Source organism: Trachypithecus francoisi, unplaced genomic scaffold, assembly GCF_009764315.1.
Source record: "Trachypithecus francoisi isolate TF-2019V2 unplaced genomic scaffold, Tfra_2.0 Lachesis_group10, whole genome shotgun sequence".
NCBI lineage: Eukaryota > Metazoa > Chordata > Mammalia > Primates > Cercopithecidae > Trachypithecus > Trachypithecus francoisi.
Genome location: NW_022681455.1, coordinates 30,591,588 through 30,619,290, shown reverse-complemented (window position 1 = coordinate 30,619,290; position 27,703 = coordinate 30,591,588). Strand labels below are relative to the sequence as shown.

The following is a 27,703-nucleotide window of genomic DNA, read 5'->3' as shown; positions in this document are numbered from 1 at the left end:
GGTAAACAGCCCAAAGCAAACTAGAGACAGGAGAGTAGAGGTTTATTGTGTAAAAGCTGAGTTGGTGTAAGTCTGAAACAGCAACAATGTTTAGCCCAGCCCATCTATTTACAATATATAGGGGTTGGGGTTTCCCATACACATCTGTCCTGCCCTCCCTCAGCCTCAAGATTCATCCCTATCAGCAACATTCATTTATTTCCTGGATTTGTCATTGGCCGCAGAAGACACAACTCTTCAGGTGATATCCCATCATATAAACCTACGTAAACCTACAACCTACATACACATTATCTCCTAGTCCCTCTGGCACTCTTCCCTTTTTTTTTTTTTTTTTTTGAGATAGGGTCTGGCTTTGTCACCCAGGCTGGAGTGCAGGGGTGTGACTGCAACTCACTACAACCTCCACTTCTTGAGATCAAGTGATCCTCCCACCTTAGCCTCCCCAATAGCTGGTACTACAGGCGTGCAGCACCGCACCCAGCTAACTTTTGTATTTTTTTGTAAGCCACAATGCCTGGCCTCTCTTCCCAGTCTACGGCTCCTACAGAGCACTCTGAGGGTCTGTCTGCCCAGTGAAGGAGGCTTCCGCTGGTGCTGTAGGGGGCATCTTGGGCATTGACTCAGGTGGGGGGCCACTCTCTTCTTGGAGATGACCCTGGTAAAGCCGGCGAAGGCGTGACAGTTCTCTCTCTGGTGGCTGTTTCCAGTTGTACCATGGGTACCAGGGGTCACCTGAGATCAGGGTGGGGGCTGGCGGAGTAGCACTCACAGCCCCATGAGAGGTACTGAAGTCAAGGTCCCGTGGTTCAACCTGGGGGATGTGGTAAATGAGGAGACCTAAGGGATTAAAAAAGAAGAGAAATTTAAGAGGGAATGAGGAAGGTGGTTTAGATGAAGTAAGAAAAAGGATTATAGGCCGGGCGCAGTGGCTCAAGCCTGTAATCCCAGCACTTTGGGAGGCCGAGACGGGCAGATCACGAGGTCAGGAGATCAAGACCATCCTGGCTAACATGGTGAAACCCCGTCTCTACTAAAACATACAAAAAATTAGCTGGGCGAGGTGGCGGGCGCCTGTAGTCCCAGCTACTCGGGAGGCTGAGGCAGGAGAATGGCGTGAACCCGGGAGGCGGAGCTTGCAGTGAGCTGAGATCCGGCCACTGCACTCCAGCCGGGGCGACAGAGCGAGACTCCGTCTCAAAAAAAAAAAAAAAAAAAGAAAAAGGAAAAGAAAAAGGATTATAAAGGGAGGGACCAGTCAGAGCCACTGGGTACATTTATGTCTGTTGTATACTGCAAACAGGTGAGACTGGCCCAGAAGGCAAGTGTGGGCTGACATATTGCTGGGGCTCTTGCTTACAAAGCTATGCAGCCCTGAACAAGCACTATGAAGCTGCATCTATACCTTTTACTAATTTAGGCAGCAGTGCCATGTAGTTCAGGGCCAGACATTTATAAAAAGATCTTCCTATGATCTTGCTATGGCATTGAGACCAGCAGTTGTAAAATAGGAGGGAAAGGGATGGAAAGACAAAGACCAAGGAGACAGGGTAATGATAAAGTAAGACACCCAGGAGAAGGGACAGGGGACAATGGAATGTCAGAAGAGACTCAGGAAGAACATGCTGGTTGCTACCATCTTGAACAGGTGTGAGCATTTATATCCATAATCTAGCCCTAAGTCACCTTCCTTATACCTAAACAAAACTGCCGTGTGCCCCGTCTCATGCTCACCATGATCCCTGGCTTTCTGGATGGCCTGGGTCAACCTCTTGTGCTGCTTCACACAGACTCCTGTGGGGAGAAAAATAACTTGTTATTTAAGGCACAGTAAATAATAGAACACAACTGCTTCCATATGGTGACAGAGGAGTAGATTGGGAAGGACTGGCTTTACCTAATGACCCCTTTCCCCTGACCTCTCCAAGGACCTCAGTTTCCCCATCTGCCCAATGGAAAGAATCTCCCCCATCTCTTGGAGAGCTGGGATAAAGATTTAGGAGGGTCTAGCCACTATAGAGAAGCTATTTAATGGTAAAGCCTCCAAGACAGGGAGCAGAACACAATTTAATGGGCAAGTGTGGTTAATTAGAGGGTTGACTTGAACAATCCACAGAGAAACATTCAATAAAGAGAGAAGAGATTTCAGAGTTGGGGAAGGCAATCTGAGAGAGTAACAATAACAGTCCCTTCAGCCTTTACAGCTTGACTACAAGAAACTCTTGACAAACTGAACACTGATTGTACTGCCACCCCCAATAATAGTGAATTCAGATTTATTATCTGCAAGGCTGGGCACGGTGGCTCATGCCTATAGTCCCAGCATTTTGGGAGGCTTAGGCAGGAAGATCACTTGAGTCAGAAGTTCAAGACCAGAGTGGCCAAAATGGTGACACGCTGTCTCTACTAAAAATACAAAAAAAATTAGCCAGGCACAATGGCACGTGCCTGTAATCCCAGCTACATGGGAGGCTGAGGCAGGGGAACTGCTTGAACCCAGGAGGTGGAGGCTGCAGTGAGCTTAGATCATGCCACTGCTCTCCAGCCTTGGGTGACAAAGTAAATGAGATTTCGTTGCAAAAAAATATATATATATATTAGTCTCCACCGGGCACGGTGGCTCACGCCTGTAATACCAACACTTTGGAAGGCCGAGGTGGCTGGATCACCTGAGGTCGGGAGTTTGAGACCAGCCTGACCAACATGGAGAAACCCCATCTCTACTAAAAACACAAAATTCACCAAGCATGGTGGTATGCACCTGTCATTCCAGCTACTCAGGGGGCCGAGGCAGGAGAATCACTTGAACTCGGGAGACAGAGGTTGCAGTGAGGCAAGATCCTGCCATTGCACTCCAGCCTGGGCAACAAAAGTGAAACTTCGTCTCAAAAACAAAACAAAAAAAATTCTCTGCAAATTTGTCCTGCTTCAGAGCAGGGTTAGCAAAATTTTTCTGTCTAGAGTCATATACTAAATATTTTAAACTCTGCAGGTCCTGTGGTCTCTGTCTTAGCTACTCAACTCTGCCATTGTAGCATGGAAGCAATTGTAGACAATATGAAAACAAATGGACATGGCAGTGGGCCAGATTTGCCCTGTGACTGCAGTGAGGGAATAGATATAATCCTGAATTGTTAAATTTACAACTCCAAGTTTGGAAAATCTAATTCAATTGACAATGATATAAAATAACTTATGTGATAATTTGCGAGAAATCTTTTGTAAAAGTGAAAAGACCCTATAGAAAGAAATTAATCACTGTTCATCAATTAAAAACTACATTTAGATAGTTTGCCTACAGAAGCACTTGCTTTTTTCTTTTTCCTTTTTTTTTTTTTTTTTTTTTTGAGACGTAGTTTCACCTTGATGTCCAGGCTGGAGTGCAATGGCGTAATGTCAGCTCACTGCAACCTCTGCCTCCTGGGTTCAAGCGATTCTCTTGCCTCAGCCTTCCAAGTAGCTGGCATTACAGGCATGCACCACCACACCCAGCTAATTTTGTATTTTTAGTAGAGACAGGGTTTCTCTACGTTGGTCAGGCTGGTCTCGAACTCCCGACCTCAGTGATCCGGCCGCCTCGGCCTCCCAAAGCGCTGCAATTACAGGCGTGAGCCACCACGCCCGGCTGTACTTGTCCTTTTCTTTTGTCCACATTTAATTGCTTTAGCCCCCAGTAAGCCAAGATTTCCAAAAGGTTCAGCCAGACCTTTTAAGCTATAAGTAGGAGCCACTGAACGAGTAACTATTGAACAACTACATAAACAAAACATGACACAAGGAAAAGCTCTCTGGTGGTGCAGGGATGATGGGCTAACCTGTGTATAGAGAATGGAAGATGATACCCGTGTGGGCGCAGACAAACTGTTCCAAGAGCTTCACGTTCTGTAGGGGGAAGTGGTAGAGAAACATGAGGAAAGAGGAAGGGAGAGCAGCAAGATCTTTGGACACTGCAAGTACACAATCCCTACATACCCACATGCACCACCTTCACCCCTCTACAGCTCTCCAGATGCTATCCCTCTCACCCCTCTACAGCTCTCCAGGTGCTATCCTCTCACCCTTCTACAGCTCTCCAGGTGCTATCCTCTCACCCCTCTACAGCTCTCCAGGTGCTATCCTCTCACCCCTCTACAGCTCTCCAGGTGCTATCCTCTCACCCCTCTACAGCTCCCCAGATGCTATCTTCCTTCATGTCCCAGTTTGGCTTCATCAATTCACTGAATCCATCCTTGCACATCCCATATTCTGTCACTGTGCTCCCACAGAAATCTCTTAAGCACAGGTTAAGTTTTTTTTTTTTTCTTTGAGACGGAGTCTCCCTGTGTCGCCCCGGCTGGAGTGCAGTGGTGCGATCTCAGCTCACTACAACCTCCGCCTCTTGGGTTCAGGCAATTCTCTGCTACTCCTCCTGAGTAGCTGGGGTTACCGGCACCCGCCACCACACCTGGCTAATTATTTTGTATTTTTAGTAGAGACAAGGTTTCACCATCTTGGCCAAGCTGGCCTTGAACTCCTGACCTGGTGATACACCCACCTTGGCCTCCCAAAGTGCTGGGATTACAGGCATGAGTGAGCCACCATGCCCGGCCTGCAGAAGTTAAGTTCTAAAGTCAGCCTTTAGGTGAAAAACTGGGACTGGTCACTGGAAATCCCAGAAATCACCCAAAAAAAAATATTGTAATGTGTATGTATAAACAACTAATGTATTTAATAGCATACTGAATATAATTTATATAGTAAGAATAATTTTACAGTTTACATAGAACAACCCTCACTCAGCAAATTAACTGTAGGAAATGAGACTCTTGAGAAAAAAGCAGATACACTGTAGAGCAGAATGCAAGCAGAATCACCCATGCCACTAAATTTGTAACATTTCTCTCTCAGTTATATAATTAACTATAATCTCTGTTTTGTTTTGTTTTTGAGATAGAGTCTTGCTCTGTTGCTCAGGCTGGAGTGCAATGGCACAATCTTGGTTCACTGCAACCTCCATCTCCCAGGTTCTAGTGATTCTCCTGCCTCAGCCTCCCAAGAAGCTGGTACTACAGGCACCCGCCACCACGTCTGGCTAATTTTTTTTGTATTTTTAGTAGAGATGGGGTTTCACCATGTTGGCCAGGCTGGTCTCGAACTCCTGACCTCAAGTGATCCACCCACTTTGGCCTCCCAAGGGATTACAAGCATAAGCCACCGCACCCGGCCATAATATCTTTTTATAACCAATCATATGCAGTTGAAACTGGGGAATTATCTATAGGACTCCTGAATAACCTGTGTCAGAAGGGTTCTTATTGCAGTCAAATACCCCCATTTTCTGACTGTTATCCAAATGCTCTACTACTTCCCTGATGACAAGCCATACAGCTTCTGCTCTAATACTTTTGCTGCAAACTCAGAAGAACACTTTCCTATTACCTATTTTATTAATGTAATGTTTTCAAATTCTTGGTTTTTTTTTTGTTTTTTTTTTGAGGAGTTCCGCTCTTTTGCCCAGGCTGGAGTGCAGTGATGCAATCTCAGCTCACTGCAACCTCTACCTCCCAGGTTCAAGCAATTCTCCTGCCTCAGCCTCCCGAGTAGCTGGGATCATAGGCGCCTGCCACTATGCCTGGCTAATTTTTGTATTCTTAGTAGAGGCAGTGTTTCGCCATGTTGGCCAGGCTGGTCTCGAACTCCTGACCTCAGGTGAACCACTCTCCTCAGCCTCCCAAAGTGCTAGGATTACAAGCATGGGCCACCACGCCCAGCCAATATGCTTCCAAATTCTTTCAAGGAGCAAATCTTGTCCTTCTCACATATTGAAGGCTTTCTGAAAAACACTAGACTCTATCTTGCCCTCCGGCCTCACATCCCAGCATGCCACTGAACATTGACAAGAAAATATAAAAAACCTCAGGAAGAAAGTGGGCCAATATACTTGGTAATAACTGTAAAGAATACAAACGAATCTTTGGATATTGCTCTCCCACTAGAAATAGCCATTTCGCTGGCTGGGCATGGTGGCTCACACCTGTAATCTCAGCATTTTAAAGGGCCGAGGCGGGCGGGTCATGAGGTCAGGAGTTTGAGACCAGCCTGGCCAATATGGTGAAACCCTGTTTCTACTAAAAATACAAAAAGTAGCCGGGCATGGTGGCACATGCCTGTAGTTACAGCTACTTGGGAGGCTGAGGTGGGAGAATCGCTTGAACCCGGAAGGCAGAGGTTGCAGTGAGCTGACATCGCGCCAGTGCACTCCAGCCTTGGCAACAGAGTGAGACTCAGTCTCAAAAGAAATAGCCATTTCTCTTACCTGCCAGTTTAGACTGTAAATTTCATAGGCATAGGATAAAACTTGCAGTACAATCCATAGTAGAAGGTAAAAGACTGAAGAGAGGAATGTTTTTATAATGCCAGAAACAGTCACTACAAAATAAACTGTAAGGCCTCCAGGATACACGAAGTGTGGGGCACCTACAGTAATCTCTTTGGCACTGCAAAGGGGCTCCTAATCTTTATTTTTCTTACCATAAAAAGAAAAGACTCTCCTTACCCTAAAGTCAACATGCAACTTGTGATCTCGGCAGATGGGGCAGGGATTCCCAGCAACTTTATTCCCACGCTGTAGAGAGAAAAAACCAGCAGTTAAAGATGTTCAAACCCATCAGAAAAAGTGCTGCTGTTACTGTTACTTGTGGCCTCTACCCCTACTCCACATCCCACTCTCAGAAACTCACAATACATGTTTTCCGAGTCCGCTGTGGGGGTACACCACCCTTGTGGTTGCGGCGGTAGTCAGCCCAGACAGGGCGAGAACCATATCGCTCCTGGTATTCTGAAATGAAAGATCATACAAGTTATTCCTGGGTGGGAGTGTAGTGGGTGGCTCTATCCACTTATCTTAAATCCTATCTGACCCTCCCTTTCCCCATTTAGAGGTACCTTCTGATTCCAGATATTTCCAGGGTTCATCTTTATAAGGAGAAATGGGAATTGGGGACAAAGAATCTTCCTCAGAGGGAGGTTTAGTGCAAAGAGTCTGGAGGGGAACCTATGAAGGAGCAGAAAAAAATAAAAGAATGAGTTCAAGGAAAAAACTCAATGGTTTGCTTATCACACTTCGGAAAGAGGGGGAATGCATACATATTGCATTAATGGAATATAACAGGAATACATATGTAAGTTAAGTATTTTTGTTGGGTTTAAACTGACATAAATCAACAACCACTCTCCTTTTCTACAACTGGATCCTGAAAGAAAAGCTAAGTTAGCGGATATATGCTGAAAAACAATCTTATTTCAGAAGACAATTAAAATGTCTAGTACAAGGCCGGGCGCAGTGGCTCATGTCTGTAATCCCAGCACTCTGAGAGGCCGAGGCGGGCGGATCATGAGGTCAAGAGATCAAGATCATCCTGGCCAACATGGTGAAACCTCATCTCTACTAAAAATACAAAAAATTAGCTGGGCGTGGTGGCACGTGCCTGTAGTCCCAGCTACTCCGGAGGCTGAGGCAGGAGAATCGCTTGAACCCGGGAGGCAGAGGCTGCAGTGAGCCAAGATCGCACCACTGCACTCCAGCCTGGCAACAGAGTGAGACTGCATCTAAAGAAGAAAAAAAAAAAAATCTAGTATATAAAAGGTAGTCCTGCTTTTGATTCTGGTGGAAGAATAAAGAGGAAGGATATCTAGGTTCTCGGAACCAAGATGTGCGGTGCGGCGGGGATGCTGAAGACAGGTGAGTCTCCAAAGCAATCCAATGAAGTCACTGAGTTGCCCATTTTCATAAACGCTGAAGGTCAACAATCTACAGGGCAGAACAAACCTGAGTCCTAACGCTAGTTTTAAAGCTACCAAGGCTGTTATTAAGTCTGTGTTGACCTCTGTCACCACTCTTCAGTCCCACTTTAGGGAGTGGCGGCTGGGCAAGCCTTCCTATCTCACCGTGCCCCACCAAGAACCTCCAGAGAGGTGAGTACACAAGACTGGAGGGAAACCTCAATTCAAAGGACGGAGTTAAGCTCTCCTAACTCCGATAAGAAACTGATTTAATAGAGAGAGCTGAGAAACTGTCCTCAGGTCGTAAGAATATATCGTGACCTTACTGGGAAATAGCAAGGTGGGTAGAAATTAGGATCCCTAATTTCCCTAAGGACATTCCTGAGCAACACAGATTTAGACACCGCCTGCATAGTTACGAGCTGCTTGTGGCGCTCGCTTGGGGAGCACATATGTTATGCTAAAATTGCAACGATACAAGATTAGCATGGCCCCTTAATTATTCAAATAATTTTCAAAAAGCTGGTTACGCATAACTAAGGGTGAACGGGGGTCAATTCCATCACTTAATTATTTTACTGAGATGGCATTTTGGAAGAAGGATGACACCTAACCCTGGGGCTTAGTCCTCGGCTCGGGATTAGAAAACGCGCGGTGTATGGGAGGGAGTTGCTGGAAGTAATGCCTAGACAGCTAAGACACAAACACGTGGGAAGGTCTCCACTCGTGGATTCCTGACAGCGGAGCGACGACCTAGAGAAGGTATAACCAACTTGGGGTTGTGCAAAATGTCCTTCCAGGAGTTACCTGAACTCTGTGGGAACCTCGGAAGAGAGAAAGCATAGGAAGCCGCCTCAGCAGGGTGTTTAATACAGACGCCGCCATCTTGACGTACGCCCCGCACAGGAATGCAAGGAAAGGCAACTGCGCATGCTTCAGGAAACTGACTAGGGCAGGGCCAAGGACAAGCCCGCAGTGCGGAAGGCGGCCGCACGTTTGCGTCAGGACGGAAGCGTGAAAGGAAAGGCATGGGGGAGAAGCTAATTTCAACTGCGTCACAATCGAATTAGACCTCAAAATTGCGTTTTTTCTTGGCCAGTCACTACGACTCTTAGATCTCTTTGTTGTAGTTTGCCTTTTAAGCAATTTTGAAGGCGATTTTTATCGAGATCCTCTCAGTGCGCATGCTCCGATACGTTTCTACCAACCCTGAGTGAGAAATGTTCTCCAGGGCGGAAGTGGCGGAAGCAGAGGAAAGGGAGGTGCTGGGCTCTCTGGTCACGCGCACGCGACAGGGAGGCAGAAAGGAGGCGGAAGAGAGTGCCGGGGAAGGGGCGGAGCAAAGGTGTAGTGAGGCTAGCCAATCAGCTGGCGAATTGTCATTTAGGTTGACCAATGAGTTCACGCCTCGCGTATAATGTCTCGCGACAAGGGCGTTTCACTAGCACGTTTGGGCGCGTTGGGCGGCGTCCGGGTATAAAAGACTCCACCCGAGCGGGCGGCCGCCATTCTGGGGTTCGTTTAGAGGTAAGTTTGCATACCTTGTTGTTTAGTTGGTAAAATTTTGCGGAGAGCGTTGGATCTGGGAAGCGGGGTAGGGATGGGTTCATTTGAGAGCCACGGCTTAAAGCGGCTGCGATCAAGATGGGACACAGAGGTTGGTTTGGGGACAGCAAAGATGGCATTTCTGGGTGTTTTGAAGCAACCCGTACTGATTACATCTTTATTCCTTGTGTTCCTTTTATCCCAGGTTTGAATTTTCTCGGAGAAAGACAGGCCGACCACGAGGAAAACAGAAACAAGCCGCAGCAACATCTAAGCCCTTGAAAGGATCCTGAGAGGGGGGAAAGGGAAAACAGCAGCCACCAGCCCAACCACTTGTGTCTTCTGCCCCTTCCCACCTATCTTGCCCACCCCACCAGCCCACGCTGCTTGGGACTTGAAATCTGTGGCCGAAGGACCGTCACCACATAACTTGAAAAATAATCAACCACCCTCCCTTCCCATACCACCCAAATTCACTCATCCAGCGTTTACTTTTTTGAATCCACTCAGAACTTTTTTCTGCGACCCCCCTCCCTAAATGGAGTTGGGTGGGGGGGGAAATGAATACTGAGTTGGCCTTTATTTTTTAAAAGACTTTTTGATCCAATGAGGCCCCCTAAATAATTGAGTTTTGGGTCCTGGTTGGTTGTTTTATTTTTTTTCCTCCAAAATTTTACCCCCTTCCCCCTGAGCCCGAGGTGCTGACGTCGCAAAAAAATTGGATAGTAAGTGTCGAATTTTCAAAAACCAGCCTTGCAACAAGAAGTCAACGTTTCCCGTTGTGAAACCAAAAATAATGAGAGGAAGAAATGAGACCATAGAACAAATAGCTGGAGAAGGACCAATCTGGTCACTTAATCTCCATTAAAAAGGGCCTGTGGGTCTAAACAGTCTTGTTCTCTCTCCCCTACCACCTATCTCTTCCCTGCCCTGCTGCAGGCAAAGAGAGGGTGGAGGGAGGGCCAGCAAGTAAGGATTTTGATGGTTAACCCTTGGTAATCCAGCCAATTTCCAGACTGCCAAAGCCATACGTGTTTATATAAGGAGGAATGGTTACCTTCCTCTGGTTAGCAGCAGTCTTCGAAAGGGTTAATGAGCTCACATACAAGAGATGGTGGATCTTGTGGCCCAGAAGTACCACTTCTTTGTGTGTGAGACAAGCAGGGTGCCTTTCAATTTGCCAGATTAATAAGCAATCTGTACATAAAGATTGCAGGGTAAGGAGATGGGCAGAGAGAAGTAATAGCTCGCTATAACTTTTTAAATGTTAAATCCTCTCAATTTTAATGTAATTTGTTTGGGGTGTATTTGTGTGGTTAAAGTAGGTGGCAATCTAGGAATAAAGATTGCAAGACACTTAGGACAAAATATAATCTTAGTGCCAGTACATACAAGATAATAGTTGGGGAGGTAAAGAATGTCTTATAATTGTTGCAGATTGCATAGGTATTTAAAAGCAAAAGAGTGATTAACATTTTAACTTGATTTTTTTGGTGGGGGAGGTACAGTTAAATAGAGGGTGGAAAGGTTGGGGAATGTGGAATTTAGGAGTATAATTTTAAAAGCCATTTAGTGCAATTGAATGCTAGCTTTCTAAAAGATTTGTGTCGTTAAAAGGAATTTTTTTCTTCCCTGCTTCAATATGGCGACTTTCCTTGTCCTTTTGTCTTCCAAGCGGCGTTGCAGGTTGTGTCTTGACCCATTTTTTTTCCTGTCCTCCCACCTCAACCCTATTTGTTGAGAGGGGTCCAAGTCCTTCCTCCCCCTTTCCCTCTATAGGGAGGATGGGGGTGGTCGATGGTAGCCGGTTGAACCTCCGTTGCAAATTCAGTTCTTCCCTGCAGAAAATTGTTCTAATATTTTGATTGCTTTAATTTTCACTACGCTCTTACTGATCAAATAGGTCAAAGATTATTCACAATGGGGAACTGGCTTTTGGCTTTTTTTTACTAAAAAGGTGTTTTTATAATGTAACTGAAGCTACCGGCAGAGCTGGGTGGCTTTTTAAAGTTCGAGTCCTCTTTCTCCATTACAAAATGGCGTCCCTCCGTCTTTGTTGTTTTTCTTCCCCTTTTGCCATCCTGAGCTTAGGGCCGCCCTAGAAACTTGGTCAAGGGGGAGGAGCAGCCTTGAAAGGTGATGTAATCAGCTTTCTTCCTCCTTTCTCCACCCTCTTGAAGCTCCACCCCTGAGCAGATGCCTTTGCACTCCCTGTGCTCGTTGCTGCTAGGGAGAAGACGTTTTCCTTATTTTCATTATATAAAATACCTTAAAGGGATGAGAGCTTATAGGAATTAAGTATTAAGGCTGTCCATCTCCTTGGGTAGTTCTAGTTTTTACAGAACCAGTTTTTATTTTCACTTTCTTTCACTCATCACAACTGCTTGTAATTTTTCCCCACTTCAGGTGCCAGGGGTGAAAAAACAGGCAAACCTAAGATTGGGAAACTTTGAGGATGTGTGAGAGCGTGTGTGTATGTATATATGTGTGTAGAGGGAGATGGGAAAGACACAAGAGCTTGCGAGAGTACCTTCGAGATAAACGGGCCTGATGACACTGAAATGTGCCATTTCTGCTCAGGAATCAGTCTTTGGGCCTCCTGCGTTTGGTCGCTTTGTGTAATGAGAATCGGGGGAAGGTGGGTACTTTTAGGACTTTCTTCTAAATCGCCCTCATTCCCACCTCTCAGTTTGGGGATAAACTGTATTCAGTGCTGTATCACGTTCTGCACTTGCTTAGTTCCTGTACATTGGTACTAGGATAAGAAGTGAATCTTTAGGAAAGGAGGCGGCAGTTGTAAACTCAAGGCAGGGGGAATCAAGCTACGGTTTCTGGTAAGCAAAACCTTTCTGGTATTACATTTCACAACTTTCATTTTTTTTTTTTTTCCCAAAGAGCCACCTTTTTTGAATTTCTTTTTCTTCCCTTCTAAAAGAAATTCCTTGAAAGCATTAATGAAAAAATGATGTCCTCTTCATTTTTCAACTCATGCAGTGCTGTGGCAGTTGGTGCATGTTCAGAAGCCATGCCCTATCTGAGGGTGGTATTGGGTGTCTAGTTCCTTTTTTCCCCCAACTTTTTCAAAGCCAAATCTTTATCAGACTCTCCATATAATTTTAATTTTTAAAAGTCCTACACTGAAGCATGGAGGTTCTAGGCAGAATTGGAAAGCGCAACTGCCCTGTGGTGACGTGGGTGAGACTTAGGGCTAATTTCCTACTGGGTACAGATTCTCAAATTATTACTTAAACTTCTGGATTGGATGGGAGGGACTCTTCCACATGTCTATTGACCACAAGTTTTTTTTTTGTTTTGTTTTGTTTTTTTCTTTTAAGCAGTTTGCCATGTGCCTCTGCAGCATATCTTCCTTGGGAGCTGAACATTCTACCCACTGGGGTTCCTGATAACTAGTGAGCCAGGGGATTAATAAAGAAGATCTTCCTTAACATGGGAGATGGGAAGCAAGGTCTACTAGGGGAACCACATCCATTCAGAGAATCTTGGAAAACCTGATCCTTGTAGTTTGTGGCCACAGTTCTAGTCTGGGGTCTTTTTCTATGAGTTGGGGTGATGTATCATTTTGCATCTTTATTGAAAGGCAGATAAGCCTTTGAGGAGTTCATTATTAGGTTTGCAAAATGACTTTGAGGGGTAGGGGCTTACTACTTGGAAGAAAGTTATGACCTTGTGATGAATCACCTGAGAGACATAATTCAGTCCACTATTGAGTCAAACTAGGAAATGCCTAAAACACTGAAGAAAGGAAGGGGAACATGAGTTAGGTACAAATCATTTTCATTTCCAGAAGTGCCTCTAAATTAAGGTAAATTTGGGACTTTTTTCTTCTTTTGTTAGAAGACAATTATTTTTTAAAGAGCTCTGACTTGCACAGAATTTTTATCCTGAACCAATTCAGTCCTGTTCATTGGTGATGGATGTGGAATAACTTTAGCTATGCTGGATATTTTTTCACCCTATTTAATTGAATAGCCCTCAAGTAAAATTCATTTTGAAGGCAGCAGTTGGTGTCACAGACATTTATCTCTGGTAAAAATGGTAGAAAATTCCCCAGTGCCTTGTGCCAGTAGAGTATGGCTCTGCCTGAAACATCTCCATAAGGAAAGCATAGCTTAGGATGAGATGGAGGTAGGCCAGGGGGTTGCTCCCTCACTCCCCACCTTCTGTATGTTCTGCAGTCAAGGAAATAGCAGCTCATTAAAAGAAGACATAATCATGCCCTGGATTACTCGTGGTTCCAGAAAGCTTTCTCAAGCTTTCATTCTAGACTCCAGATCCTGAGTAGGTAATGTTACAACACTTAGTCACAGCCCCTGCCTTCCTTCATCAACTCGGTTTGCCTTCTCAGCTGTAGCCCTGTGCCCGGAATGTTGGACTTGACATTCCTTTCCACTTCAGTGCCTTGGAACTTGTTTGGTTTTTTCCCGAAATATACTGACTTCCAAGTAAGGAAACTAGGTTATAAGACACTTGGGGTCCTTAATTTTAAATTAGAGTGAATCTGCCTAAAGGAAGGCCATCATGAGAAAACCCACTTACATTTTATCAAGATTGGTGCTGAGACAAAATTTCACTTATATTTCCAAAATATAAGTAGTGGAAAATGGATATTTAACACTAATTTTGCTTTGTCTCTTAGCTTCCCTTTGACTATTAATGTTTTTTATTCTTGTTTATACAAATGGGAATAAAGTCCCTGGATCCCATTCCCAGCAGAGGGCTCTGGACAGAATTTAGCTTTGTACTCATTGGTCCATTTTTCTAAGACTGGCTGTTCTGTCTTGTCTCCCATCCTCTGAAGGAACACTTGAGCTCAGATGACAGTTTATTTAGTGTCTGAAGGAAATAGGGGTAGCTGGTCTATTTATTGGCTTAGCTTGCAGTTGGATATGTCAAAGGGAATTCTCCAGGGTTATATATATTCAGCCCTGGGTTTGAATCAGTCAAGTCAAGGGGAACTGGTTTGAAATGATGTTTAATTCAAGGCCTTTTGTCAAATTGCATATATTTTGCTTTGGGAATCTAATGGTAGGTATGTGTGTCTATGTATATAGAGTTTTAAAAATTTCTTAGTCTTCTTGATTGCTTATATGTTATTATTGGAACCCATACATTGCTTTTCCAGTCTCCAACAGATGTGATATCTGTTATATATGTCCGTTTATCATATCTCTTTATAGATGCTGTAGATCACTTTATAGTATCTCACTACATGGGAAGAATACCTTTATTTCTGTGTCTGTGTAAGAATCATCATACTTGAGTGGATTTGGCCCACGAACGTCTAATCTTTTCCAATATTCTCCTTGAATGTTTTTTCTGTGACCTCAGGTTCCGCTTGTACTTGTAGAGGTTCCAGGGCAGCACCGACTTCTCAACATTTCTTGCCTCATCTCTCCCTCTGTTCGGCCCACAGGTTGTGATCTCCAGAGCCAAGAGTATACTTCTTCCCTTCCTGGCTGCCTCCTCCCTGCTTCTGCTGCTGCTCGCCTAGGTTGTTAGGACCTACACATTTGGAAATTTATTGACCTTTTTGTTGGGAGGACTAAAAGGCTGAGATTGTTATGCTTATGTTTTTTCTTTTGTTTGAGAACAAATAGAGTTAATTTGCATTATCTTACAAGAAACCTGTGTTTTTTCCGGCACAAAAATACTCATCTTTGTAAAATACTGATTTTTGTACCCTTCTGCTGGGATTGTGTCTGTTACCTCTGTGCTAGATGTAGGATGAGGAGGGTTTTGTTCTTGCCTCTTCCTTGCTACCCAGTGTTGGCCTTATTGCCCAAAGGCAGATATTGCTGAAATGGCTTTCTTTTCTGGTGGTCTTTTGTTTGTTTTTGAGACAGGGTCTTACTCTGTCGCTCAGGCTGGAGTGCAGTGGCACAATCACAGCTCACTGTAGCCTCAATGTCCCTGGGCTCAAGCAGTCCTCCCATTTTCCCACCTCAGCCTCCCAGGTAGCTGGGACTACAGGTGCACACCATTATACTCAGCTCACGTTTTGTAGAGATGAGGTTTCACCATGTTGCCGAGGCTGGTTTCAAAACGCTCAAGGAATCTGCCCACCTTGGCCTCCCAAAGTGCTGGGATTACAGGCATGAACCACAGCACCTGGCCTCTTTTTTGGTTCTTAGAAGCAAGTATTTAGAGGCAGTGTAGATAAAAATCCCATTCAGAACAATATTGATCGTAAATTACTTTTCTGAAACTTCAATTCTGCCTTGTCCCATAAAAGGAGCTTAGCTTTTAACTAATTCCTTTTCCAGCCTGGTCTAAAACACCTGCTTAAAAGGGAATTTGTCTAGCATTTGACTTTATCTATTCCATTCTTTAGTTTCCATGGTTTTCAGTTTTAGGCTTTCCTAGGGGATCCACAGCTTGATTTTTGAGGAGAGGACCAGATTCACATCTTTGCTTTTGAAAGCACAAACCACTAGCTTCCGTTTAACATGGAGACAGTAGAAACTTGTGCAGTGTTTGGTTAATGAGTGACAGTCTATTCAAGGCCTAGGAGGACCTGCTTGATTTCCTTGCATCCGTTTGTCTCAATATCTGGCACCTACCTCCAGATCTCCTTAGGGAGGGATTCTGTTTTCAAGTTTTGTTTTGTTCTCTATCATCTACCACTTCACCTGATACATATCTTGCCTTATGTCGTGATTATGACTCTTAGTGGGCTAAGATAAAAAGGAATCAACTCTTACAAGACATTTAGCTCAAACACCCAAGATTGGCTCAATTTCTGTCAAGTTATAGGCTGTTTTTCAAGCCAGATTTTTCAGCAACTAGGGAAGACAGGACTTAACAATAGGTACAAATGCCCTGGAGAGTTGAACATCTTGTTATGAGAACTGAGTCTTAGCTCTAGTACGATCGAGTGAAGTTAGCCATCCTAGGAAGGATGCTGCTGGGAGGGAGGGACAGGTGTGCTGCCCTAGTCCTCCAATCGAATTGCTTTCCTGTTCAGTCACATACGCTCCCCATGTTTAACTTGGGGCTATTTTCTCGGTAGTGGCAAGTGGTCTGTGTTGATTTTTCATATCTAAAAAATAGCATAGTTGAATAGTCACTATACTTTGTCAGATGTAGAGATGTGGTTTATTAGAGGGCCTACTCGGGTAGTCCTTGCCACCCATTTATTCTGTGTGTTTGTTTGTTTTGTCCTCTTACCATAGAAACCACCATCATGGGTTCTGGTCCCATAGACCCCAAAGAACTTCTCAAGGGCCTGGACAGCTTCCTTAACCGAGATGGGGAAGTCAAAAGTGTGGATGGGATTTCCAAGATCTTCAGGTGAGTCTTTACCCTTTTTTGGATTCATTGTGAGTAGAGAATATTGTGTGTTAAAATATGGCTGCAGTTGAGGCAGACTGGAATGATCCTGGAAAGGAAAGGGAAAGACAGACAGTGCAATAGGATTAAAATCTAACAATTTTAGGGTAAGGGATAGGAAAAGATGATCACTTGGTTTCTGACCATAGCGGAAGCTGGAGATTTGGACGTCCACAGTCCCAAGGGAGTCATATGTTGGAATGAGAGCAGGGTAGCCTGGTAACAGAATTCTAGATTGTTTTAGTTCGTGTTCCACCTACCTATAATGTTATTTTCCTTCAGGGATTCTCAGGTTTTTCAGGGGAGAGTAAATAAGCCAGTCTTGAACAGACTATCAGGGACAGTTGTTGAGGGCTAGCCGTATCATCTGGGGGCAGAATGACATTCATCCTGTGTGTTAGGGAGGCAGTGATGCTCTCCTCCCCAGGTCAGGGACTTCGGTGTCTCTGTTCTCCCATAAGTTTCCATGTCGCACTGGCTCCATCCCATCCTCCTAGAGGTATATGTGACTCCGTTCTCTGGAGCAAAGTCCCAAATCATCAGGAATCTCTAGGCAGTTCACAGATTAGAGAGGCGCTTTTGCTAAGAGAAGAGATACTGGCTGCTTCATTTCTAACCCTCACTCATATCCTGCAGTTTGATGAAGGAAGCACGAAAGATGGTGAGTCGATGCACTTACTTGAACATTCTCCTGCAGACCCGTTCACCAGAAATACTGGTCAAGTAAGTGGGGATCTAGATGGTTGGAATGGGAAGATGTAGCTAAAAATGGGGCGGTGAGGCATGGGGTTCCAGGGTCATTGATGGGAGACTGGCATCGTGGGATGTGGTACTTTCAAAACCTAGAAAGGGCGTTACTGATAGACTCTCCTGCCTGCCTGCAGGTTTATTGATGTTGGCGGCTACAAACTTCTTAACAATTGGCTGACGTATTCAAAGACAACCAACAACGTTCCCCTCCTCCAGCAAATACTACTGACCCTGCAGCACCTACCACTCACTGTAGACCATCTCAAGCAGGTACCTTTAGTCTTTAAACCCTGATTCTTCTTTTTTTGGTTTAATCTAACATGAAAACTCACACTGACTGATGTTGGCTGTAATCTTGGGCCTGTGAGGTAGAATGGCAGAAAAATAATTTAGAATAAGAAGACTTGGTTTGAATTTATCTCCTTTAATAAGTGTGTGGTGCCTGGGTGCGGTGGCTCACGCCTGTAATCTCAGCACTTTGGGAGGCCGAGGCGGGCAGATCACGAGGTCAGGAGACTGAGACCATGCTGGCTAACACGATGAAACCCCGTCTCCACTAAAAATACAAAAAATTAGCCAGGCATGGTGGCATGCATCTGTAGTCCCAGCTAATCAGGAGGCTGAGGCTGGAGAATCGCTTGAACCCAGGAGGTGGAGGTTACAGTGAGCGAGATCGCACCACTGCACTCCAGCCTGGGTGACAAAGCAAGACTTGTCCCCCACCCCCAAAGAAAAGAATGTGTCAGCCGGGTGTGGTGGCTCACACCTGTAATCCCAACACTTTGGGATGCTGAGGTGGGTGGATTGCTTGAGCCCAGTAGTTTAAGACCAGCCTGGGCAAAAATGATAAAAACCTTGTCTCTACAAAAAATAAAATTTACCCAGATGTGGTGGTGGTGGTGCATGCCTGTAGACTCAGTTATTTAGGAGACTCAGGTGGGAGAATCATTTGAGTCTGGGAGATTGAGGCTACAGTGAGCCAAGATTGCGCCATGCACTCTAGCCTGGGCAAGACAGCGAGACTCCGTCTCAAAAAAAAAAAAAAAAAAAGGGAGGGGGGAGCATTGTAACTTTTGTCATTTTTAGCTCTTAAGTGGAATTATATATGTCTCCTGGCATTTACCTTTCTGTTGCTCCCATCTCTTATAGAACAACACAGCTAAACTGGTGAAGCAGCTGAGCAAGTCAAGTGAGGATGAAGGTAGGGTGCCACTCCTGCTCTCTCATGGGCTTTTCTCTATTATTTCCACTTCATTACCTTAATATCTTTTCCCATCCTTGGATTGTCCCTTCACTTTTCTCTTTCTGGGTCACCTTGCTTTTTTTTTCTTTTTTTAAAGAGAAAGTTCCTCTAACCTGTACCCTCTTTCCTGTTCTCAATTCCAAAGTTGTTCATTTCTCTGTTGCTGAATATAAGGCACCATACTTTAACTGGAAGCTGATTCCTAAGATTGCTTGTTATAAAACACATACACTTAAAATTCGCTGTGGGAAATAGTATCATCCTAGCGTGTCTCATCATCGTTCACTTCTGTTTTTCTAACTATAGCATATTCTGGGAACTTTAATATATGTTTTCCTAACAATAGATATACTAGTTCTACCAATAAATATATTCCTGTAGGACACGGGCAAAATCTTGACTCTTGAAATGTATCAAAGCGCCGGGCGCGGTGGCTCACGCCTGTAATCCCAGCACTTTGGGAGGCCGAGGCGGGCGGATCACGAGGTCAGGAGATTGAGACCATCCTGGCTAACAAGGTGAAACCCTGTCTCTACTAAAAATGCAAAAAATTAGCTGGGCGTGGTGGTGGGCGCCTGTAGTCCCAGCTACTTGGGAGGCTGAGGCAGGAGAATAGCGTGAACCCGGAGGCGGAGCTTGCAGTGGGCCGAGATTGCGCCACTGCACTCTGGCCTGGGTGACTGAGTGAGACTCCATCTCAAAAAAAAAAAAAAAAAAGAAATATCAAAGCTCTGATTTCTTTCCTTTTCTAAAAGAGTTGTGGAGTTTCTGGCAAGGACCATACAGTTCTGTCTTGAAGACAAAGCTTGTCTCCTTTAGAAATTTAGAGTTTCCTTTATCTCTACCCAGGCACACAAGATACTAGTTTCCCACCAAGTGAGCAGTAATCTATTTCCAGCTGGCTTAATTATGCTGCTCTCTTTAAATATGTATTTAATTACCATCATTCCTTTAGATATTGAAATTTGTATATTCCCTGTCGGCTGTAGTTAAGTCTCACCGGAACCATAGTTATCAGTTGCTCCAGAAAGGTTTTAGGATATTCCTTTGAGGTTCATGTTGGCTTAGGTGCAGAAATTGCTAATTGTATGACTGTTTCAAAAAGTTATGTTTTAGTGTTCTGTGAAAAATCTTACTATTAAGTGACAAATTATGAAATGAGTCTATAAATGGAAATGTTGGCCAGAAGAGAGGTGCCATAGATCAGAGATGTTATTTGCCAAGTACAAAAGGAAAGAGTTACAAAAGTATTTTTTCATATGTTTAGAAACAAATTTTATTCTTGTTTTTACATCTATAAAGGAAAATAAAAAGTCTTCAGATTGTTGTAACAATTAGGTATGTTATACATAAAGCAACTAATGTAGCTTTTTTTAAAAAAGTCAGTAGTTTTTGAGGAACTGGTGGATTTTGGTTACATGTATAAGTTCTTTAATGGTGATTTCTGAGATTTTGGTACACTCATCACCCGAGCAGTGTACACTGCACCCAATGTGTAGTCTTTTACTAATGCAGATTTTAACCATGTATTCTGAAATAAATACTAGGTCTTTTTACTCCAGAGTGGTGTGATGACATCAGAGTTGAAAGTTATTTGAGTAGAACACAACTCTTAATTCATTGTTCCATTTTTTAAGAGTTTGGTTTTCAAGCATATCTCATGTTCTTCTTAAAACTTTGGATTACTTTCTCCATTACATAGATTTTCACAATATTTTCTCAAACCTCCCATTTTCTCTTCCTGGAAGAATGTTTTACATTATGAGGCATTTCCCCTTTCTCTCACCTGCAGAGCTCCGGAAATTGGCCTCAGTCCTTGTCAGCGACTGGATGGCTGTCATCCGCTCTCAGAGCAGTACTCAGCCCACTGGTAAGCTCCTTAGTCCTTTATCCTTTGTATTTATTTCTTTCCTACTGGGATGTGGCCTTTAGGTGCTCCCAGTCTGCTTCACTTCTGACAGTGTTTAAATAAAATCCGTTTCTGCTTTGTTTTTTCACAACAGAGAAAGATAAGAAGAAACGTAAAGATGAGGGGAAAAGTCGAACTACCCCTCCTGAGCGACCTTTGACAGAGGTGAAGGCTGAGACCCGGGCCGAGGAGGCCCCAGAGAAGAAGAGGGAGAAGCCCAAGTCTCTTCGAACCACAGCACCCAGTCATGCCAAGTTCCGTTCCACTGGTAAGACTGGCGGCTGGCCTCTGGAGGGTTCGTGTGCATGTGCACACTCAGAGCCTTATGGGGGAATGTTAATTGTAAGGAATACGGAAGATTAGCGGAGGAAGCTTTGGTTACAAGGCTAGAAGAACATTTGCGGGTGAGAATGGGAGGAAAATTCAGGGGTTTGGGGGTTTGAGTTCATCCGCCCACACCATGCTTCTTTCCCCAGGACTAGAGCTGGAGACACCATCCTTGGTGCCTGTGAAGAAGAACGCCAGCACAGTGGTGGTTTCTGACAAGTACAACCTTAAACCCATCCCCCTAAAACGTCAGAGGTATGGACCATATTCTCAGGTTCTGAATGGGGTGGATCTGTGGACACAAGGGAGCAAGAGGGGGTGAGTCAGAGATGTTGATGACAGTTCCTCTTCTGACAGCAACATAGCTGCTCCAGGAGATGCTACCCCCCCTGCAGAGAAGAAATACAAGCCACTCAACACAACACCTAATGCCACCAAAGAGATCAAAGTGAAGATCATTCCGCCGCAGCGTGAGTCTAAAGTGGGGAGATGTACTTTGAATTAGGAGCAAAGTCTTTTTTTTTTTTTTTTTTTTTTTTGAGATAGTCTTGCTCTGTTGCCCAGGCTGGAGTGCAGTGGCACGATCTTGGCTCACTGCAAGCTCCGCCTCCCGGGTTCATGCCATTCTCCTTCCTCAGCCTCCCGAGTAGCTGGGACTACAGGCACCCGCCACCATGCCCAGCTAATTTTTTGTATTTTTAGTAGAGACGGGGTTTCACCATGTTAGCCAGGATGGTCTCAATCTCCTGCCCTCATGATCCACCCGCCTTGGCCTCCCAAAGTGCTGGGATTACAGGCGTGAGCCACTGCGCCTGGCCAGGAGCAAACTCTTATGGGAACGAATGTCCCTGGGAACGAGAAGTTTTTTTCCCTTCTCTTTTATTATTTCCTTCCATTTTCCTTTGATTTCTTGGTCCCCTTTACTTTTTGTACTTCTGGAACTCCCATTTCCGGGGTCACTTAGGAGTAATTTTAGAGATAAGATAGGGAGGTGTGCCATTTTGTGACTGGTCAGGGGCGCCTGGCAAGGTGATCTGTCGTGTTCACAGGGGCTCACTTCATCAGTTACCTGAGCTATAATTCACATCCAAAGCTATGGCTTGCCTGCCACGAGAAACCTACAATAACAAGAAGAATATCGTGTGTGAATCCTCCTGCATGTGCTTCCTGGTCCTGTTGAGCTTATCGTGTCCTAAGTTGAGGCAGGCTCTTCATTGGCTCATTTTATGCCTGGACTGTGTTTGCAGGTGTAGGATTGTGAAGGAGGTCTGATGATGCCATTTGATGCTCTTTCTTTTTGTAGCTATGGAGGGCCTGGGCTTTCTGGATGCTCTCAATTCAGCCCCTGTTCCAGGCATCAAAATTAAGAAGAAGAAAAAAGTGCTGTCACCTACAGCTGCCAAGGTATGGGCTCCTAAAAGTAGGTTTCAGTGACAGAGTATAAAAGGTAAAGTAGAAGAAAGGGCACAGCAGCTAGGAGTTGTCCGGGAGGACAACAAGAAGCGTTTTGCCTTGGATATAGACTGGTGCAGGTGAGACCAGTGTGGAGATAAGAGTCTTCCTTTATATAGGAACTGTTGGGGGATTGTGCCTGGGACCCTGGACTAATTGCCTTGCCCTTGGCTTTCCAGTCAGTTCACTTCCTTTTCTTTCACCATAGCCGAGCCCCTTTGAAGGGAAAACGAGCACAGAACCAAGCACAGCCAAACCTTCTTCCCCAGAACCAGCACCACCTTCTGAGGCAATGGACATAGACCGTCCAGGCACCCCGGTTCCCCCTGTTGAAGTCCCAGAGCTCATGGATACAGGTAATCTAGAAACTGGTTCAGTTTGGGGGGTTTTCTGAAAGGAGGGATCTGGGTCTGAAACCTCTTCTGCTTCCAGCCTCTTTGGAGCCAGGAGCTCTGGATGCCAAGCCAGTGGAGAGTCCTGGAGATCCTAACCAACTGACCCGGAAAGGCAGGAAGAGGAAAAGTGTGACGTGGCCTGAGGAAGGCAAACTGAGAGAATATTTCTATTTTGAATTGGATGAAACTGAACGAGGTAAGAGGTCATTTCCTATGTAATAGGTGTGTTTAAGGGATTTTAAAAGAACTTGGTTGTGCTTACTTTCCCTCTTGCTTTTCTTCCTCTGCCGATAGTAAATGTGAATAAGATCAAGGACTTTGGTGAGGCAGCTAAGCGAGAGATACTGTCAGACCGACATGCATTTGAGACAGCGCGGCGTCTGAGCCATGATAACATGGAGGAGAAGGTGCCTTGGGTGTGCCCCCGGCCTCTGGTTCTACCGTCACCGCTTGTCACCCCTGGAAGCAATAGCCAGGAGCGATATATCCAGGCTGAGCGGGAGAAGGGAATCCTTCAGGAGCTCTTCCTGAACAAGGAGAGGTGAGCAGAGTGGGATTCCTGCCCTGGGATGTTGAGTGCTTGGACACTCCTGAGGGGAACATGAGCTGGCGGAATTAAGGGGTGGAGGTTAGAAATTACTTTCAGGGCCTGAATTAATAACTTGACTATCATTCTACTATTTTCCCTCACATGTGCTGTTCCTGATAGTCCTCATGAGCCTGATCCTGAGCCCTACGAGCCCATACCCCCTAAACTCATCCCCCTAGATGAGGTAAGTCAATGTTATGTGATGATGGAACTTGTGATGGTCATTGAATTCAGTACATCTTTCATGTGAGAATGTCTCTGTTCTGTCAGTCCTGATTTTTTTGTTCTTCTTTCAGGAGTGTTCCATGGATGAGACTCCGTATGTTGAGACCCTGGAACCTGGGGGGTCAGGTGGCTCACCTGATGGGGCAGGAGGCTCCAAGTTGCCTCCAGTTCTGGCCAATCTTATGGGAAGCATGGGTGCTGGAAAGGGCCCCCAAGGCCCTGGAGGAGGAGGCATTAACGTCCAGGAGATCCTCACTTCCATCATGGTATGCGCCCTCCTTCCCCTTTTCCACCTTCTGTGGAGCCTCCTTAAGTGCTCTCTCCTCACTCTTTGTCTCCCATTCGCCTTACCCCAGTTCTCCACATCTACCCACTTACCCTAATCTTTGGCTCTCCCTTTCGCCATGGTTGTTACCCTGTCTGTTTACTTTGCGTTCTTACATCCTCACAGGGTAGCCCAAATAGTCATCCTTCAGAGGAACTACTGAAACAACCAGACTATTCAGACAAGATCAAGCAGATGCTGGGTAATCCTCAGGGCCAGCCCCAGGGGACTGGAGGAGGAAGCCTGCAGTGGAGTTGGGGGAAGCAGGGTTTCACAGATGCAGAAGAGTACAGGGCTGTGGACAGTAGGCAAGAAATGGGAGGGAAAGACTGGATAGAGAGAGCATTGCTCTGCCAGGTCGGTTTGAGAGGGTCAGTTGGGTGCATCTAAATGGGAAACCATGCCAGTCTTCTAGAGTGCTTATTCTGTGTTACTCTTGTTTTCATTAACAGTGCCACATGGACTCCTAGGCCCTGGCCCAATAGCCAATGGTTTCCCACCAGGGGGTCCTGGGGGCCCCAAGGGCATGCAGCACTTTCCCCCTGGACCTGGGGGACCTATGCCAGGTAGGTGGTGAGTACAAGGTTGGAATGGGCGATCTGCTTAATTTCAGTCTGATAATAGTATAGGATTGACTGGAAGGTGGGAGGTGAGGTGGTTTAGGTTGGGAGATGGCAGTTCCTGGTAGCTGATACTGTTGTCTCTTTTTTCTCCCCTTACAGGTCCCCATGGAGGCCCTGGTGGGCCAGTGGGTCCACGTCTTTTGGGTCCTCCACCCCCTCCCCGGGGGGGTGATCCCTTCTGGGATGGCCCGGGCGACCCTATGCGGGGTGGCCCAATGCGGGGGGGTCCAGGACCAGGTCCTGGACCATACCATAGAGGCCGAGGTGGCCGAGGAGGAAACGAACCTCCTCCTCCTCCTCCTCCTCCATTCCGAGGCGCCAGAGGAGGTCGTTCTGGAGGAGGACCCCCAAATGGACGAGGGGGCCCTGGTGGGGGCATGGTTGGAGGTGGTGGGCATCGTCCCCATGAAGGCCCTGGTGGAGGCATGGGCAACAGCAGTGGACATCGTCCCCACGAAGGCCCTGGCAGTGGCATGGGCAGTGGTCATCGCCCCCATGAAGGCCCTGGCGGTAGCATGGGTGGGGGTGGAGGACATCGTCCCCACGAAGGCCCTGGTGGTGGCATCAGTGGTGGCAGTGGCCATCGTCCCCACGAAGGCCCTGGTGGAGGAATGGGTGCTGGTGGTGGACATCGCCCCCACGAAGGCCCTGGCGGAAGCATGGGTGGAAGTGGTGGACATCGTCCCCATGAAGGCCCTGGACATGGGGGGCCCCATGGCCACCGGCCTCATGATGTCCCTGGTCACCGAGGCCATGACCATCGAGGACCACCTCATGAGCACCGTGGCCATGATGGCCCTGGCCACGGGGGAGGGGGCCACCGAGGGCACGATGGAGGCCACAGCCATGGAGGAGGTGAGGATGCTCCCTGTCCCTCGTATGCCCTTTGGTGTCCCATACAAGCTTTTGGGGAGTGGGTGAGAGTCACTACTGTTGGTAGCTAGGCAGAACGTGAGGTTCCCGTCTCTTTGATGTCCTAGTATGCATAGCAGTTCCTACTCTATGCCCTTCCCCCAAATTCCTAAGACTGTGTCTCTGAAAGTTCTTAGGATGCCATGGACTGGGGTGGTGAAGGTGGCATTGCCCTCAGCCATTTCCTGTCTAACTGTTCTGCCATCATTCCCACAGACATGTCAAACCGCCCTGTCTGCCGACATTTCATGATGAAGGGCAACTGCCGCTATGAGAACAACTGTGCCTTCTACCACCCGGGTGTCAATGGGCCCCCACTGCCCTAGGGACCATTTGCCTGCCCCGTTCACACAACCCCTGTGGACTGCAGCCTCGCTCCTTCTACCCTGTTATGGCTTCTGTGAGGCCCATTTTCCCTTTTCCCCAGCTGATGAGGAGCCGGCCCCCTCAGTTCCCACTTGCTTGGGTTCCTGGGGGTTTTCTGATCACTGGTGCGCATTGATGTACATATTTTCCTCCAGTCTGGGGAGGAGAGAGACTGGAAACGTTCCTGGACTGCTGAAGAGGAGACCCAGTTGGCTTCACTTTTTGAGAAGATTCGCCCTGTACCCCAAACCCCTTTCCAGTATTACCCTTAATGCTTGAGAACCTAAAGCTGGTTATCCTGGAGAACACCCCTACCCTTCTATTGCGGGTCCCCACATGCACACAGAACTCTGACACAGGATCAGCTGCACTTAAGAAATCATCCCAGCTCAGTTCATTATTCCTCATGGGGTGGGGAGATGGTGAAGGGGTATTGTATATCCCACTGCACTGAGAGGGCTCAATCAGCTGGATTTGAGTTCTGGAACACACATCATCCCAACTCCTCCCCCAGCGTGGGCTCTGCATTCTGAGTCCTTTCTCAAGTGGGACCTTGAACTGTCTGTGAACACCCAGTCTGCATCCTGGGTCTGCTAGGTTCGATGACGGTGAACTCATATCTGCGTCCGGTACAAGTTTTAGCTGGCAAAGGTGAGGCCAGTGATGCTGGTGTGCCTTTGCCAACTACAGCCAGTCTGGAGACTTGATAAAATACTTCAGTGAGACCAGCTTCTCATCAACTTGGGCCTGGCGTGCTGGGCCTGAAAGTCACACTACATGCACTGCCTTTGGGAGTTAGCTCACTCCCTGCTCCCACCTGGAACCTTGCCAGTGTGAAGGAGGCTTCCAGCTACTTCACCCTGTCAACCACCTCTGAATCCCCACCAGGTGTCTTCCTGGGTGGATTCGACAAGATGATTTTGCCCTTTCCCAGTTCTCTCCTTCACCTTGGCATCAGTTGTTTTCTATGAAAACAGTGGATTGGTTGGGTTTTGTGCAGGGTCTTGGGTTAGAGCCAAAATGGATTTGAGGATGAGTATTTTTTTTTTTTTTGGTTTTGTATATTTTGTACATTAATAATAAACAGTGGAAAGAGAAGCAGCTTATTTAACCCCTGGTGTGTTTGGACTTTTTTGAGACGGAGTCTCGCTCCGTTGCCTGGGCTGGAGTGCAGTGGTGCAGTTTCAGCTCACTGCAATCTCTGCCTCCTGGGTTCAAGGGATTCTCCTGCCTCAGTTTTCTTTGAGTAGCTGGGATTACAGGCACCTGCCACCATGCCTGGCTAATTTTGTGTTTTTAGTAGAGACAGGGTTTCACCATGTTGGCCAGGCTGGTCTCGAACTCCTGACCTCGTGATCCACCCACCACGGCCTCCCAAAGCGCTGGGATTACAGGCGTGAACCACCGCGCCTGGCCTGGACTGTTTTTTTAAAAAAGCCATTACCACCTGTGTTAGGTACATTAGTATAAATCTGTGGAATCTGATTTTTACTCCTCTGGAGCTAATGCTTGATTTAAGAGTTGCTATTAAGTACTGGTGAAAAAATACTTCAAAAAGTACATAAAACACTCTAGGATACAGACTAGATCTCAGCCACAGGGGTCTTTCCTGGTTCTCATCTTTCTGAGTCTTCCCTAACATGCCTCGTGTGTGTTCCTGGAAGAGTCCTATCCTGACTATCATGCTCTCTAGGATGTGTTCTTGGTCATCTTATCCACGTTCTACAGATAAGGGAGGAAAACCTGAGGATGCTGGAGTCAGATAAAGGCCATTATCCCAGCTCTACCTCTCTACAGTCTGGGTGACCTTAGCCAGGTTAGTGTTGGGTCTCAGTGGATCATGTCTGTAATCCCAGCACTTTAGGGAGGTCAAGGTGGGAAGACTACCTGAGTTTCAGACCAGCCTGGGCAACATAGGGAGACCGGGTCTG

At 46.1% G+C, this 27,703-nt stretch overlaps 2 protein-coding genes across 4 annotated transcripts; one reads left to right on the top strand and one right to left on the bottom strand.

The window, feature by feature from the left end:
* Positions 1-21: 21 nt before the first annotated feature.
* MRPS18B (mitochondrial ribosomal protein S18B) lies at positions 22-8,783 on the bottom strand. The gene is made up of 7 exons (XM_033219664.1): positions 8,569-8,783; positions 6,925-7,033; positions 6,720-6,817; positions 6,536-6,604; positions 3,816-3,882; positions 1,735-1,794; positions 22-840 (listed from the first exon to the last, which is right to left on the bottom strand). The coding sequence occupies exons 1-7, from the start codon at positions 8,644-8,646 to the stop codon at positions 545-547; spliced, it is 777 nt and encodes a 258-aa protein (XP_033075555.1). The 5' UTR covers positions 8,647-8,783; the 3' UTR covers positions 22-544.
* On the top strand, positions 7,862-26,883 carry PPP1R10 (protein phosphatase 1 regulatory subunit 10). 3 transcript variants are annotated; one of them, XM_033219571.1, is made up of 20 exons: positions 7,862-7,953; positions 9,512-10,031; positions 16,500-16,617; positions 17,293-17,379; positions 17,541-17,676; positions 18,556-18,607; positions 20,442-20,519; positions 20,653-20,826; positions 21,035-21,140; positions 21,243-21,355; positions 22,189-22,289; positions 22,546-22,693; positions 22,770-22,928; positions 23,027-23,273; positions 23,442-23,505; positions 23,618-23,812; positions 23,998-24,073; positions 24,324-24,437; positions 24,594-25,349; positions 25,623-26,883. In XM_033219571.1, the coding sequence occupies exons 3-20, from the start codon at positions 16,511-16,513 to the stop codon at positions 25,730-25,732; spliced, it is 2,823 nt and encodes a 940-aa protein (XP_033075462.1). In that variant the 5' UTR covers positions 7,862-7,953; positions 9,512-10,031; positions 16,500-16,510; the 3' UTR covers positions 25,733-26,883. The 3 variants fall into 3 exon arrangements, with proteins under 3 accessions (XP_033075462.1, XP_033075463.1, XP_033075464.1); XM_033219572.1 differs by lacking the exon at positions 7,862-7,953 and adding an exon at positions 9,150-9,288 and having other exon boundaries at positions 25,623-26,878; XM_033219573.1 differs by lacking the exon at positions 7,862-7,953 and adding an exon at positions 9,397-9,418 and having other exon boundaries at positions 25,623-26,878.
* Positions 26,884-27,703: the final 820 nt, after the last annotated feature.